The sequence below is a fragment of the Typopeltis vanoorti genome, chromosome 9 (assembly GCF_054136105.1).
Source record: "Typopeltis vanoorti isolate ZY-2024b chromosome 9, IOZ_Tvanoo_1.0, whole genome shotgun sequence".
NCBI classification, from domain to species: domain Eukaryota; kingdom Metazoa; phylum Arthropoda; class Arachnida; order Uropygi; family Thelyphonidae; genus Typopeltis; species Typopeltis vanoorti.
The window spans coordinates 43,560,171-43,578,060 of NC_143557.1; the positions used below are offsets into that span (position 1 = coordinate 43,560,171).

General features: G+C 34.9%; 1 protein-coding gene across 1 annotated transcript in view; it reads left to right on the forward strand.

Annotated features, from left to right (window-relative positions):
* nonC (serine/threonine-protein kinase Smg1) overlaps window positions 1-17,890 on the forward strand; it is a 1,124,353-nt gene that overhangs the window by 339,127 nt on the left and 767,336 nt on the right. Inside the window, exon 24 of the mRNA XM_090398044.1 lies at window positions 704-904. Within this exon, the coding sequence (XP_090254170.1) occupies window positions 704-904 (201 nt within the window). The remainder of the gene's footprint in view (window positions 1-703; window positions 905-17,890) is intronic.

The following is a 17,890-nucleotide window of genomic DNA, read 5'->3' on the forward strand; positions in this document are numbered from 1 at the left end:
CATATTTAAGAGTTTGCCTAATTATATTAATGTGCTAAATTCTGAAATTAACAAACTTAATATTTTAAAATATACAGTATTTGCATTTCTCCTGATTTGCTTTTTCTGTTACATTTTCTTGGTTTTCTAAATTTCCTATAAAATATGAAATTAGTACCTTAGATTAAAAAATATCTCCCTGGTTCTTTCTTGTAATGTTTTTGAGTAATTTTTTTATTGTTTTTGAATTTTATTACCAAAATGTATATATTATACTTGAAATATCATATTTTGATTAGTAATAACATGGAATTTTGAACAAAGTCACTTATCCAAAAACATATCCAAAAATATGTTGTACAACAGAATTTGGATTTTTGTTGAATGGGCACAAAATCATAGTTACCGACTCTTAGAACAACTTTTTAAAATTAATTTTTGGCTAAATGCAACAAATGATTCATAGAGACCTGTCCAGGTTACTTTGTTTTACACTAACAACATGCAGTAGGTGATTTTTTTCGTGGTAGAGTTGTGAATGCTTATTTTATTTAGTCATTTATATATAAGTAAAGCTTTCATTTTGTTATTCATTCCTTTTTTCATCCCATTGTTTTGTTGTAATTTTAACTCTCAGCAGTGTGGCTTTGACAGTAGTCTAAGATAGCTATGTTCTGAATATTATTATTATTTTTATTTATTTATTTATTTATTTATTTTTCAGAACATTATCAGGATTTGAAGATTCATCAAAATGGTTAAGTGGAGGAGAAAAAGATCAGATTGAGTTGGCTGAGAAAAATGATGTAACCAATATCTCTGAAAATTCAACTTGGGAAGTTCGCCATCAGTTGCATGACATTGAAAAATTTCTTTTGTCTATTGCAGTGTCTAATGAAACAAAGACAAAACCTATTGGCGATCAGTGAGTTTATTTTATTTATTTATATTTTTTTTTTGTGGTTGTTTTTTGATTTTTACAGATAAGAATGAGTTCAGACTTACTATAATAGTAGTCATTTATTTAATTATTTCTTTATTTCTATTTATTTATGATTTTTATACTAGACAACTTATCCCATGTAACAGTACATTTTCAAACAGTACAATTTTGTGATTGAAAATAGAAAAATGTTTTTAGTAAGTATGATGGTTCTAGTATTTTCTTCATAGAAACACTCATTTGTAATAATGTTACAATGGTGGGTCATACCTAGATAAATAGGAGGGCCTCTCGACATAGCTTTTTAAGGAATGTGGAAACTTGACTAGAGCTAATGTCTAATCCTCACCTTTGGTACTTGGATGTTGGGAACAGACAAGGATGTGTTGACAGTGTCAGATTTAGCTGATAAAATTTTCTTGTTGGCTTAAACCAAAACAAAATGATGGTACAGTATGATGGAATGTCATACTAGCTGAGGCATCACCCAATTAAACAAGATTTATGTTTTTGTCAGTGAAAAGTCTACTTGCATCAGACTCAAGATATTATTTTTTTTGTGGTTCTCACACATTCAGGACTACACTGCATAATTCATAAGGCCTGATCAATGGTTGAATTCCAGATGATTGAGGTAAAGCTGTTATGATACTTATCTGTATAAAAAGGGAAATAGAAGTGTTACAGAAGATTTGTCATTTGAGTGTTCCAGGTAAGATTTATGCAGGAAATACTTGAGAAAAAAAAAATTGTGGGAGACTTGGAGAAGAACAAGCGGAGTATAGGTCAAAATGGAATTTTCTAGCAACACTTCTAACAGCGTCATTCTACCTAGTCTTCCTATGGGTCTTTCTCCTCCTATCGTGGCAATGAACGTCTGTTTTGCTAACCTCTTCTCTCCTGTTTTGTTTAAGGTCATATCACATGAGATTTGCTCTGCTCACACATTCAAATACTCACGTCAGATTCCTTAATAATTTCATTTTTAACAGTATTTGATCAACTGTTTATTCATAAGTTAAAGTTGGTTTGTACACGTTGTATACTGCTGTTTAATGTTTTGAATGATTTCTTTCGTATTCTATCGCTACTCACCACCATAGCTTTGATTATTCTGTAGTTTATTTCCACATCTAATTTGCAATCTTCACTACAAATTGTGATAATATTTCACTGTAGGTTCTCCATTTTAAATTCAGTTGAAGTTTCCTGCATAAAACTCAGTGACCAATTTCAATTTCATATTGATATCGACTTAAATTTTATATTGAAACATGATCTTCACTGATGACTAGTGTGTCCTGAATGGAAATCCAGGAATGGCTTACCATTTTTATTATAGATTTCTCCTTTTCTCCATAACTTAACAAAGATATTTTTCTCCACTTGACTGTCAGCACAGCAAACTCGAGGGGACCACAGGAACTTTTTGTTGTATGGGATGGTTTGCTTTCTTTTTGTTTGTAACATTGCACACATGTGGCTGTAGTTGGAACTTTTCATTAGTTTGTTATAGTGGTGCAACAATGAATCAGTATGTGCATCAGATTCATTTTCTACCCAGCTGTTTAGATCTCCTACAAGGACTAGCTTTACTGTATTTTTTATGTCATCTGCAGTCTTTAATGATTCAAAAATTTACTCCCCTTTTTCTTTAGGAGAATCTTCCTTGGCACCATGGGCAGAGATAAGTTTAATTTCTCTATTTTGAAATTTGTCCCACATAACTCTACTTGAAATTTTGTGTTAGTCTTTTTTTCCCCTTTCTCAGTAGCACTAATAATATTATTATTATTGTTATTATTTGACACCTCCAAGGAGTCCAAGGACTCATCGACGGAGGGCACCTGCTCTATAACTCCATCTCCACCATTCAATCACCAACTGACCGCAACTACACCAACACTATCTGCTGCTGACCACCACTGGTATTTCCACAGACAATCACAAACATCCATGCCAACGGCAGGATTCAAACTGGCAGCCTTTTGGCTGGAGAGCAGGTACACATGAAATTTTTCTAGCTTTTTTTTTGCTAGTATGAATTCCATTGATACTTCAAATTTGTTGATGATGTTTGTTTCAGTAGCTGACTTTTCATTTTATCTCATTAATTGCAGAAAACAGTAGGGTGTTGGTTTAATAGAGCGAAACCTCAGCCAGCTTGTTCCTGGTAAGGCACTTGCACTACCAAATACAATTTGGATAGCTAATTACAAAATTTGCCGCTAGTTCTCAATAATTCAACATTCATTGGTTACGAATAATAGATTGCACTTTGCAAAGGTGAAGATTGGATGTCAGTTTATAAGTCACAGTTTGTTTTTTGCTTTCCCTCAAAGATCTGTGGAGGTGTCCTTCCAGTTATGCATCTTTGATTCTGAGCGACTCAAAGAAGGAATATATTTATCCCCCCCGATATCTGAACATAGATTTATATCTGGCAAGAGCTTTCTTCAGCCTCTTCAGAGCAAAACCTTGTTATATTATGTATACTGTAATCCAGTTTAGACTTCATTTAAATTTTTTTAAATATTTAATTAAATCTCCTGTTAGATGAATCCTTTAGATTGCAAGTAACCTATTCTTATATCCCATTCCTTTTATTAACGGTGGGTAAAATCACCATTATCATACAGTATTATTACTTGCCTACCCTATTCTTTAAAATTCACAAAACTAGCTATCCATAATACATTTATTCCACACACATAGTCTTTATTCTGAATACTTTACATATACTTGAATTTTTTAAAAACCATGGTGATAGACATGATGAGACATATTCCAGACATTATGATCCAGTATTGTTCTGAGCACATACTTGTACGATGGCATTATACCTTCGAGTTTCCCCTTAAGAGGATGGATTCTTTTAATTAAGCCTACAGTTTATTGAGTTTTACTAACTTTCTTACCAACATGATTCCTAAATTTAAATTCTCTGTCAGTTAGAATACATCATTCTTGTATTCATTAACTTTAGACTTGTATTTGTTCATGTTAAATATGAATCTCCACTTCTTTCAGTACTTGAAACAACACATTTATGAGCATGTTGCATTAGAATTATAATAGTGAATCTTGGGATTCTATGTTTCTAACATCCTGATGAAAGGAGCATGTTGCACAAGAATCATAATAGTGAATCCTGGGATTCTATGTTTCTAACATTCTGAAGATCCTTTATGGTACATCGTAATTATTGGTTTTTATTTATACTGTCAAAGGATTTACTAAAATCTAAATAATTACATCATAACTATCACCTTGACATTTTCCTTTTGTGACTTTGCCATAAAATTTAAGCAAATTTGTCGTTAAGAAAAACCACATGTGCCCGAATGCCAAATGAATGTTAGTAAGAATATTCTGAATGTGATTTCTAGTTAAGGCTCCATTTTAGGTTAGCAACTCACTAATTCTCTACTTCTTTGTAATTCTCTTACCATACTATTAGAGAGTATTTTGAAATATCCCTGCTGGTACTTTCTACTTATCATATCAGATAAGTAGAAAGTACCAGCAGTAGGAGTAGAAAGTATATTTCTTATCATATAAGAAATATATCAGATATCGTTACCATTATTCATGAAGTGAATCCCCCCAATAAGCCCACAAAACTTCTGACTGCTTTCATGAAGTTGCTCCAAAACTTTTCTGTGTTGCATTATCAACTTTTTACATTCTCCCATGCATTACAGTCTACATTAATAATACCTATTCAGTATACTTAATAAATTCTTATTATTTAGTATACTTAATAAGTATTTTTTTTTTCATTAATTACATTAATATTACTTTTACATGAATTACATTAATAATATTTATTAAGTAACCTGCTGATTATTAAATAACTTAAGGAATTCACAATGTATACTGGAATATAAATTAAAATCAACTTTAATATATACTTCCTATATTTCGGCAATGTCACGTTACCATCTTCATGGGAACATAAGACTAAGACACATGCATGCAGGCACTAAAACAGCAAATGAGATCGAAGAGAGAAAACTACTGTTTTTACTCAAGTCCTGATGGTACCCCCCCCCCCCCCACTAGCGGGCTATATTAGGTACTCTTGGTCGTTGGGTTGAAGTTCTCATGATGTATGTTTCCCAAATTTGGGACAGTCTCATGCATCCAAATTTGTTGAGGTTGGACATGTTTTTTAGGGCTGAGGCTGATTCTATGAATAGTCTTTCAAATTTATACTTGCTGCAGTGTGTTGTTATTGTGACTTTCTTCCAATGTATTCTGTGGGGAGTATTCAGAGCATGGTCTGCAAGCCCTGAGTGGCTGTACTGGTGAAACCAGATGTAGTCGTTGTGTTCTGAAATTCTGATATTCGTTGTCCTGCCTGTTTGGCCAAAGTAGGACAGCTTACAGCTGTGAGGGACCTGGTATACACCAAGTAGGTCTAGGGGAATTGGTCTTTTGTGGAGTGGATAAGGGATGCCAATTTTCTATATGGTCTGTAACATGAGGTCAGGTCATATTTTTTTACGATTTTGGTTATTTTTTCAGAGGTGCCCCTGATGTAGGGAATGGTGATGGATTTAGAGTAATTTTTATTGTGAAGGGGGGGAGGGGTGTTGTGGTTTACTGGTTTTAGTGTTTTTGGATTTTTTGGGGGGGTTGTAGCCGTTGACTGAGAAAGTGTTAAGGATGTGATTTAGTTCAGTGTTTAAGGCATTGTCATTTGAACAGATTAGTTTAGCCCTATTATATGGCTAAACTAATTACACTGTTATAGTGTCTTAATGACTCCATATTGTTGTGTGTGTGTGGGGGGGGGGTAGTTAGTGAATGTATCTGCCTGTATGAGTGGGTTTTCTATAAACTGAGAAAACCAAGGTTCCATCAAGGTGGTGGGTGAGTAATGTATCTCTGAAAGGGAGGCTGTTGTTTTCCTCTTTTTCCAGGGTGAACTTGATTCTGGGGTGTTGGTTGTATAAGTGTGTTAAGAAGGAGAGGAGTCTATCAGAGTCATGTGGCCAAATAGCGAACACATCATCAACATAACGAAGCCATGTGGTAGGTTTTTGTGGGGCAGAGTTTAAGGCTTTCTCTTCAAAAGTCTCCATAAAGAAGTTGGCCAAGGGATTGGGAGAGTGGTGAACCCATGGCTATCCCATCTATCTGTTTGTAGAATTTTCACTGCTAAACGAAATAGCCTGAGTTCATTGTGAACTGAAATAGGGCTGAGATATAGGGAGGGAATTTGGCTTGGATGAGCTCTAAGGTTTCCTTGAGTGGGACATTTATAAATAGGGAGGCGACGTCAAAACTGACCATTATGTCAATATGTTGGAGTGTAAGGTTTTCTACACTGGCTTTGAAGTGGGCTGAGTTTTTTTATGTGTGATTGTGTGTTGCCAGTATAGTGTGTGAGTGCTTTGGCTAAATGTTTGGCTAATTTGTACATGGGGGAATCAGTGCCATCCACTATGGGACGTAATGGCACATTTTGTTTATGTATTTTTGGAAGCCCATATATATATACGGGGGGGGGGGGTCTAGAGTTAAAAGGTTTTAGTTTGTTGTTGGTAACTTCCACAGGCCAAGAAGTGGCTTTCTTAAAGAGCCTATGGAGTTTTCTAATTTGTGAGTTGGTGGGCTACCAATGTTAGATCGGTAGCCCGATCTAATAATAAAGCATTAAGCTTACCTGTATAGTCAGTTTGGTTGAGAACCATGGTGGCGTTCCACTTATCTGCTTTGGTGATTATTATTTATTTGTTTTTCTTCATTTCCTGTGGAGCTTTATATTCACTGTTGGATATGTTGGGTTTTGGAGGTCTTGCTTTGGTGAGAACAACAAAAAAATATGACCTGACCTCATGTTACAGACCATATAGAAAATTGGCATCCCTTATCTGCTCCACAAAAGACCAACCACTTCCCCTAGACCTACCTTGCAACTGTAAGCTGTTCTACTTTGGCCAAACAGGCAGGACTGCGAATATCAGAATTCTGGAACACAAAGACTACACTAATGGCAACACACCATTTTTTATATATCAACATTGATATATAAAATTATATATCAATGGAAAGATAATTTAATCAAGAATGTAATGCAATAACTTTTCTGAAGGATTTTTTATTAGAACAGCAGTTATAAAGAAGAAAAATGAAATACATAGAAAAAATGTGATATACAAAAATTCTCACAATGTGAGTTAATACTTAGTTGGATAACCTTTAGCATTAATTACGGCCTTACAACACCTTCCCATGGAGTGAACCAAGTTTTTTAGTTCTGCAGCTGTTATAATGTGAAACCAAGATTGAATTATTGCTTCTATTAATTGAGTTTTATTGGCGGGTTGCTTCTGACTAACAAGTTTCTTTAGTCAGCTCCATAGATTTTCGATTGGGTTAAGGTCTGGGCTATTTCCAGGTCATTCTTCCAGCAGTGGAATATGATTATCTTGAAACCAATTTTTGCACACAGCAGCAACGTGACATAGAGCTGAATCCTGTTGAAATATAAATGCTTCATTATCTTGGAAAAGATCACGTGCAGAAGGCTTCAGTTTGGACTCAAGTATTTCTTTTATGCATTTTTGGGCACTTATATTCCGATTAATCATGCAAATTCTGCCCACAACTTTTGATGTCATACAACCCCAGATCATAACATTAAGTGGGTGTTTCACCCTATATGTAATGCAATCAGGATGCAAATCTTCTCCGATTCTTCTCCTTACGTAGTTTATGTCATCACAACCAAACAGGGAGATTTTGGTCTAATCACTCCAAATAACACTGTCTCATTGTTCCACTGTGCAGTTAACATGGGTTTTAGCCTTTTAGCCCCCAGTTTAATCTTTTCAACCTTTGTTTGAGAGATAAAAATGGCTTTTTTTGTGGAATTCTAGCATTTAGACCAAATTTCTGCAGTCTGTGCCGAACAGTCCTTGCACTCAACTTCACATTGTATTGTGCCATTTCATTTTGTATACACCCAGATGATTTTCTTCTGTCACATAATCACAGTCTCTAAATTCTTCTATCATCACTTGCTGTTGTGCACCTTTTTCAGCCTTTACCAGTCTGGTTTTGTAGTGACTGAGTCTCCTTATACCTCTTCAAAAATTTAGAAATGCCACCTTTGGTTTCTTCTAATTTCTTCATAACTGTAGCCTTGTTCACTTAATAGTACTATTTTACATCGTTTTCTGGGTGACCAGTCAACTCTTGGCACCATTTCTTTAATTTTATTACTTTTTACAAGCTCACTAAATGAAAGAACACAAAAAAAACCAACCAACTAGATAGCAATCACATAACACACTGACAAATGTCCTCCTCTCAGCTCCAGTACATGACATCAATCCTACTGTGACCTTATTGCCTCATTGCCAAAACAAGATGACACCTGATTGGCTCTCTATACACTCATGCTCATTGGCTACATTCAAATGAAGGAAAGCTATTTCATGTCAACTTAAGCAAGTTGTGCTTCTTTTTTCTGGTTATTTGGCTATGGCTTTTCATAGAATACCGATAATTGAACAAACTTTGTTGCATTACATTCTTGATTAATTTATCTTTCCATTGATATATAATTTTATGGTATTACACCAAAAAAAAGGGTTATGAGCCATCAAACCTCAAAAATACACTTTTTCCACAATTTTGGCCACTAGTGTACATCCGGTTTCACATTACAGCCACTCGGGGGGCTTGCAGACCATGCTCTGGATACACGCTACAGAATACATTGGAGGAAAGCCACAGTAATACACCGGAGCAAGTTTAAATTTGAAAGACTATTCTTAGAATCAGCCTCAGCCCTAAAAAAACATACCAAACCTCAACAAATTTGGTTGCATGAGACTGCCCCAAATTTGGGAGACATACATCATGAGAACTTCCACCCAACGGCCAGGAATACCTAATATTGCTTGTTAGGGTGGCACCATCAGGACTTTAGGAAAAACAGTACTTTTCTCTCTTCGACCTCATTTGCTGTTTTAGTGCCTGCGTGCACGTGTCTTAGTCATGTTCCCATGAAGATGGCAACGTGACGTTGCCGAAAATAGGAAGTATATATTAAAGTTGATTTTAATTTATATTCCAGTATAAGTTGTGAATTCCTTAAGTTATTTAATAATCATGTGCAGCCAACATATAAGTCTTTCTACAAGAATAAGTAATCTGCTAATAATATTTTCACTCCTTCCTACACTACAACAATGTCCTCCTGCTCATAATTATACATACTCCATGCTTATTTTACCCCACACTGTCTTGGACTCTTGTCCTGAATAGGATTTCAGCATGTCATCAAGCAGTTTGTCAAAATCTTCCTTAGTAAGCCCATGAATGTCCTCTGCATTTCCTATGTTTGATTTCTTCTGACACCATTATATTTACATGATGTTCTTCAATATCATGAATAGCATTGTGAATCAACTCAGTAATCCCCACAGTTGGCATCTTAATTTTGCTGATTAATAAATGGAAATGTTGATTTACCCTAACATTAATGCAAAGGATTAATTGCAATAATGGTGGGGGAAATGACCACTTTATACATTATGTGGTATATACACATTGTGTGGTAGTGAAGATTTTAGAGAAGTTGGTAAGAACTCGCATACAGAAATAGGTAGACAAACAAGCTACTCTGCAAGAAGAAGCATGGTTTAACTAAATGAATGTCATGTTTTAGCAATTTGCTCATATTTTATAACAATGTTATGGCCGAGTTGGCTGTTGCATAAACTTGAAGAATATGGGATTGGAATATAAACTGTTGTCTTGGGTCGAGGGATTGTTGATAGACAGATAACAAAAAGTGGTATACAATGGGTGTATATCAGACAGGATCTTACATCAGATGTGCAATTGTTTGTCGATGATGCAAAGATAGCTGGACAATTAGGGATGCTACTGATATTCGGCACTTACAAAATGATTTGAATCAGCTGGAAATTTGGGCAAATGAAAATGGCTATCAGTATAATGTTAGTAAGTGTAAAGTTATGCATGTTGACATGATGAGATTTCCAGTGGCACATTATATTAGCAGGGTTATGCTATAAGAAATTGAGAAGGCAAAGGGTCTTGGCATTGTGGTTGATAGGAATTTGACATTCAAAGATCACATAGCAAAAGTTGCAAATACAACTCAGAGGGTAATTGCAATGTTGAAGCAGACCTTGACATGTAAGGATAAGGGAGTTCATTTTGCCTCTTTATAAGGCTTTGATAAGATCATACCTGGATTATTGTGTGCAGATTTGGTCTCCAGGATTCCAAGGGGATAAAGAAGCTGTGGAAATGCTGCAAAGAAGAGTTTAAAAGATTATATCTCGATTCTGGCTTTTAGATTATGATGACACATTGTGAGTATGTGGATTACAGACTCTGGTTAACAGGAGAAAGAGGGGGTATTATGATAGAGGTCTATAAACTTTGAATGGGTGTTAAGGGATATCGTCTGATGAAAATTTTTGTTATGTGGTAGGTGGGAGGAGAACACGTAGGCATCCATGGAGGTTAAGTTTGTTCGCAGTCAAGAAAGGGATAAGAGCTATGTTTTTCTCTCATAGAGTAGCAAGTAAGTGGAATAGTTTGCCTTTAAGAGTAGTTAGTGCATCTAGTGTGAATGAATTTAAGGGAAGGTATGACAGTTGGGTTGGGTGATTTATAGCCTCTCTCAATGAGTCCTTGACTCCCAGGAGGTCTCAGATAATAATAATAATTATTTAAATTAAGGGGATATTAAATCCCACATTATTTCAAAGCCGAATAAGAAACTCAAAGATAGAAATGTAATCTAAAATGAAACTCTTAGATTTCTTTCTTTGAGTTTCTTATTCGGATTTGAAATAATGTAGGATTTAATATCCCTTAATTTAAATAAATTTTACGTTGCTGAATTGAAGCTTCTTGGCTCTTTATTTTAAAATAACTTATTGGTACACCTTCTTGGCAATTCGTATAGCAGAGTATATGTAAGTTCTGTTCACTACCATCTTAGTATTATTCAGGTCTACCTACTCACTGATGAGACCTCAGAAAAGTTGAAACCGGTCTGGGTTTCAACCGGTCGAATTGCCAAGAAGGTACACCTTCTTGGCAATTTGTATAGCAGAGTATATGTAAGTTCTGTTCACTACCATCTTAGTATTATTCAGGTCTATTTACTCACTGATGAGACCTCAGAAAGGGCGAAACCGGTATGGGTAGTAACCTTCTCTCATAATGTATAACAGTAATACATCTCCTAGGAGCTGTTGTTTTACATTATGGGTAAATACTAAGAACAGTGATCGGAACTTGCTCCACCTTTGCAACGAGTTGCCCTGGCATTGCACTACCAGGTGTTGGCTTATGCTTGGACTCGCTGAACTTTATATAGTTTCTATATTTGGAATGAAACTCGTAGATTAAATTTCTATCTTTGAGTTTCTTATTCAGCTTTGAAATAATGTGGGATTTAATATCCCCTTAATTTAAATAATTTTTACATCGCCGAATTGAAGCCTCTTGGCTCTTTATTTTAAAATAATAATGATAATTATTATTATTATTTGAACTACCCATATCCTGTAAAATTCACAAATTAGTAAACAAGACACATTTTCTCAAGGGGGGGGGGGGGGAGACCATCCTAGTACTTTCTGACTAATAGGACATCAAATACTATCATCAATCTGTAGAAATGAATGTTTAGAATGTTTGCTTAAGTGAAAATTTCAGAAGTATTTTCTATTTATTGTAAACAATAAAAAGACAAAGTGGTTTATTTACCAGTTGCTCTGGATCGAATTGAGAACATTGATGAAACTCGTTAACATTGTATTTAAAGGTACCCCAGATCTACCTAATATGGAGCAAAGTAGACCTTAGTAAATATCCTTAATTTGTCTAGCCTAATAAACAGGCAAGAACATTTCAATATATCTAGTCTGGCCCATAAATGCTGTTACTACTTGAACAGTGCATAAAACTCTAATCTACCAGTAAATCATTTACAGCTTTCAGCACATAAAAACCATAAAATGTTCAAAATGTCCCTATTTTTGCCTTTATGCTTGCTGAAGTCTATGAGGCCACATATCGATGGTGGCACGCACAACATTCAATGGAAATGCTGCCACTGCATGTTCCAAATCCATCTTCAGGCTAGTGATGCTGGGGTGTCGTTTCTTGCAGGCTTCTCTCTCAAGCTCCAACCACAATTTAAAGTTCAACAGATTAAGATCAGGACTTTCAGACGGTGATATGTGGTTGTCTCCCGTTTGCCTGCAACCACTGTTATGTGCAGGGGCTGAGTCCTGTTGGAAGATCCACTGCCTGCCCTAAAACAAGGTGTTGTTCAGGAGCCATACCACTGGTTGCAACATGGTGTCTTGATACACTTTGGATGTTTTGATCCATTTCTCGAAATGTAACTTGGATATACCCACTGATATGTCACCCCTCACCGAACTATCACTTATGTGGGATGATGACCTCCCTGTATCTTTGGTACTATGGCACATGCTGTGCGACTATCCAGGGCATATCCTCAATCATCTTGGTGGTTAAAAGAATCTTGGGTAGAAATCTGAAAAGCTTCTCATCTGTGAAGAGGATATCTCTGTGTCTATTGTTTGCATACTGCCAGAAAAGTGCTTTTGATTTTATTGCTCTCTACCACATAAGTTATGCTGTTAGGAAGTGTCCAGTAGAACTACGATAGTGACATCATTTTGTGTGAAACGTTCATCTTTTGTGACATCACTTTCTGCATTCTCACAGGATTATGGCAGAGGCATGCCTTCACAGCCCTCACATGCTGTTGCATCCTAATACAGCATGGTTGATCTGTTCTTTGGTGGTCAGATATGTCTTCTGTATCATTATAACAGTTAATAGTCCATATACAAACATCCTACTTGTAAAACCAGTCATAATTTAAAATTATGAATATTTTTACAAATTGTTCATGTTAAGTACATTATTAGTTTTGGTTTCATAATATGCATTATCGGCACTTGCGATATGCCTGTTATTGATGTTATTTTTGTGAAAATGAAATGTAAAGCAGTTAAAAATTTATGTACTTACTGGATAGTTGTGTTACTTTCAGAAATTTTATTGTGGTTTTCTCCTAACACTACTGGAGACGACAGGTCAGCCATTATACCTAACTTCTTGCTTGCCACTTTCATGGAGTGCACATGCTCACCGATGAGTTTGATGGGTGATTGACAGCTGACAGAGAGAGCGTTCAGTATCGAGCTAACGGAAACAACAAGAGAGCGTTCAGTATCGAAGTAACAGAGTTAAAAACAAGGAAGAGCTAATGGGAGTTTAAGAAAACAGATGGAGAAATTTTGTTCTTACAAAGCTTATTTAGTTGTATGTGACAGTGGGAGGAATATTAATAGAAGATTCCAAAAAAGGAATCGTAGAAACTGTGAGCCTGTAAATAAGTATTGGTAAATATAAGAAAATATTGCAATTGATGTTCTATAGGAATGTTCAAGGAAACGCTGATTGGAAAATTTGATCTGTCTTAAGGATGCCGGATCTATCTGTTATTTCTACTGGAAAAGGAGATGGAATTTAGCAACTTAGATTAATAAGAAAACCTTTTTTGCTGGTACAAAAATTAAAAAAATTGAACTGCATGAGGTTAGAGTATTTATACTTTGGTGAATTCAGAATATGTACTTCAGGAGGAATAATGTATGCTACATATGGGTGATGAGAAGGGATCCTATGGAAAAGAAGAGAATCTTATATCTTCGGAAAAAGGCCTTAACAAAGAAACTGACTATGAAGCCTAGTAGATGTGATTAAGTATATGGTAAACAAACCAGTAATAGAATGAGTCAGAGAATGGGTGATCTCTAAAGTGTAAGTTTATTTTAAAAGGCCTTGGATCCAGTTAATTTTGTAGTTAGTTGTGTAATTTTTTATTGAAGTGTATATTTTTTTTTAATTTTTATTTTTTTTAATTAAATGTGTATATTCAGTATTTGGTCTTGAGTCAATGATTTTCTGGATTCTGAAAGAAACAGTTAAAAGTCATTGCACCAATCAGAATTGAACCCTTGTGCATATAATAAACACTCGGAAATAGAAATAATCATTATAGAGAAAATCTCATAACAAAGAGGACTGATAATAATTAATAAATTATCCCTCTATAACAAATGGCTACAGAGATTTAATCTATTTAAAACATACTGATCCTCAGTGTTTTTAGAGCATTGAAAATAATAGGTGGCTGCATTCCAACCTTGTGAAGTGCTGTTACATGTACACGGTTCTCATGATCTTTCCACTGCATGTTGACTCATACAGCTAGACCTCTCTCTCTACTGATAAACATGTAAATGTTGGCTGTACGCAGTGTCACTAACAGAACTCTGCGCATGCAATTCTTTTGGCAGCACAGGGGGTGTGTGTGCAGAAGTTATAACAGTATTTATGGCAAATCAGCATATAATAGAAAAGTTTTCACATCGAGCTCTATGCATACGAATGGTCCTAAAAATTCTGAAATTGATTACTCATTTGAAAAAGATGAAGTAACATCAGGAGCATGAAGAAAATTACTAGCTTCTACTTCAAGTTTCATTTATTTATTTTTCATATAACAGAAGGTGGTAAACCTGCTGTATGGTACTGTACTGTTGATGCACTGAGGATTTTTTCCCATTTTAAATATATATATATTTTAATATATTTAATTTTTATTTTTGTATATAGTCTGGAAACCTTACTCTAGAGATCAAACATGCAATTTTTTCAAGTCAATGGCAATAATGAAATTCATCCCCCTCCTGAAGATCATCACTAATAACCATTCCCATGGTGGAATTTGAACCCATTTAGCCAACAGTGCACTGGTTAACTAAGACTACAAAGGTAATTGTCACAGAGACTGGTGTTATATATCACTTAACCTCAGTTTTCCCCAGTACATTTTATTGCAAATCCAGTAAAAGGTAGTACCTGTAGTATTCATACATGTTCACCCTCATGGTTTATTTACAATTTGTAAATAGGGAAACAAACTAAATACATAGGAATAAGAAAAAGTTAATTATTATATGTAGCTATCCATGCTTCTCTGTTTTGAGCTGGTTGAGTTATTTCTCATGGAGAGAGAGAGAGAGTATCTGTGCTGATAAGGTGGTTATTATACTGCTAGATTGTTTAGTTAGTCTTCCTCTCCAGTTTTTTTCATTTGTGGGAGTGTATAAAACTAAGATGTCGAAGTATGGAGAAGGATGATGTCTCAGTTGAAATCCAAGCCAATCAAGTTGACGTCTACATTGGGTTTCATTCAAGGGTTTTTGGTTTGCCTCTTCTGCAATAGTGGAATTATGAATATGATCCTTCCCAGAGTAAATGAGCAACAGTCTTAAGCAGGTTCTATTAAAGCTATTAGTGGTTTTGTTGCTTGTTGGAAATGTTTCATATTTCTCCACCATCTAAGAAGATAGCCTGATAACAGTAATAATTTGTAAAGCCTAATTTTTGTTTTCCAGGTGATGAGTAGTTATAATTATTAAAAGTCTTCAACTTTTCCCAATAGTTGGTTGTGTTTTGTAATGATGGAACCTTTTACTATATTTGTACTATATTTTAGTTTTATTTGAGTTAACTATCAATCCAAATATTTTTGCAGCTTGGCATAGTTTGTCAAAATGTTGTTGTGGCATGGATAAAGATGAATCTGTTAATACTATATCATCTGCATTGCTCTCACCAAGACAGAGTTGTTTATCGTTAGGTGTTAGTCTCGCGCTGAAGACTCTCAACCATCCTGAAAATGTAGTTGATTATTATTATTAAAAAAAAGAAGGGAGCCAAAGTGTCTCCTTGTAGAACCCCTGTTGTTATAGGAAATTTTTCTGTCAATTCTCTATTGACAAGAACACAGGCATGAGGATCTTGATAAGGTGCTGCAATTGCATCAGTAATTTCGTTGGGAATACCATAATGATGAAGAATACTAAACATGTCAATTCTGCTATTGGGTCAAATGCCTTTGTGGAGTCTATGAAATTGAGGATAAGAGGAATATTCTTTGTCTTTTGAGTCTTCCAATAATATTTTCACACTGTGAATGTGTTCTATTGTACTTCTGTTCTTTGTGAATCCTTCTGTTCTTGATTTCTCCTTAATATTGGAGAAATATAAGATTCTATGTGATTAAGAATCATTTATTATAAAGTTTCAGAGCTATAAATAAAAGAGTTACTCTACAGTAGTTTTCTGGTTTATTTAAGTTTTTTTTTTTTTTTTATATCAGTTATATAATTATACCTTCTTTCCAATGGGGAGGTATTTCCCCTGTCCTGAGAGCATTATTGCATATATTGAGGAAAATATTCTGTAGTTGGTTGCTACCATGGAGTATGGCTTAGACTGTGATTCATCAACCCCTCTAACTGTTATTTGCTTGCTGAGTGCTGTTTGGAGTTCGTCAAGAGTAAAGATGTTGCAATTTATAGATATTTCTTCACTTATTTTGATTTTGGGCACTGAAGTTTGTGAAATGTTTTTAATGTTAAGTAAACTTTTAAAGTAGTTTTTTCCATCTGATAATTCTTTATCTTTGTCTTCTATAGTTTTACCATCTTTATTTTTAATTCTATTTTTGGTTTCCTTTCTTAGTTACTAAGATGTTTCACAATCTGAAAAGCTTCTTTGGTCTCGTGGTTTTTATGATAATCATCCAATGATATGTTTCATATGTGGGATTCTTTGTCTCTTTTTAGGGACTCATGTACTTGGTTATTTATTTTCTCAAAGTTTTGCTTTATGTGTTCACTGTTGAGTTGTCTCATTCTTTGTTCAAGGATATTTCTGTGATTAATCAGTTTTATGGAATTCTGTGACATCCAGTTTTCTGCTCATTTGGGGATATATTTATCCAGTGTTTCTGTTGTAGCTTCTTTGATTAAATTGATTCTTTGATTGAAATTATTAATTTCAGTGTTATTACTTGCAAGGACTAGATTTTTTAGTCGTTTGCAATTGATTTCTTTATATTTATTTTGGGTTGAGGGATCTTCTAAACTGTTCCATATGCATCTGGTTGATGTTTTCTTTGAGTTGTTAGTTGTTAGCCGAAGCTTGATGTGAACATTAATGATTCTGTGATCTGAGTTAAGGAAGAGAGTGTTGTAGGCTCTGTAGTTCTGTGTTGATCTAATCCATTTACCATTTATAAATATGTTATTGAGTTGAGATTTTCATCCATTTGGGTGCTCTCTTGTCCGTTTTCTGTTTGCATGGTGAGGAAATTTGGTGTGGAGAATGATAGTTGTGGTCATTGCAAAGTTCTGAAAGCAGATGTCCATTGTGATTTGTTGTATGGTGATATGTATATTGCCCTATATTTCTGGTGGATCCTGCTACGTCTGCTCCAATTTGTGCAAAAATATCTCCTCCTATCATGTGGCAGTTATGCATTGGAAGGTTTGAAAGATAAGTAGCTAGTTCTTCCAAAAATTTTAATTTGTTGTCTTCTTTGGCAACTTCTGTGGCTGCATATACTGAGGTATAGTTGCTTTGTGGTTTGAGTCCAATGCTATGGATAATATTCTGTTTGCAACTGTCTCTGTTACAGAGACAGTTGCATTTTATAATTTATATTAAGACAGTTATATTATAATTAAGTATTATGTAGTTTTTTACTGACTGAGGTTCCAATGCTGTTGTTTCCATGTTTTTCTGCTGAAGAATAAATGAAAGTCCATTTTTTGTCTGTTGATGCAGTTTCATTCCAGTCCATGTCAATTTTCCAGTGGTGTTCTTGGATACAACTTGCATTGATATTGTTCAATTCAGCTCCTCTGCATAGCTCAAAGAATTTTCCACATTTTAAGAGTGTGGATACATTGCAACTGGAAACAATTAAAGGTGTTTTCCAGATTTGGGATTTAGAGGGCTTGCTCTTTTCCTTGTTGATTGACTGGATTCCGGGAAGGC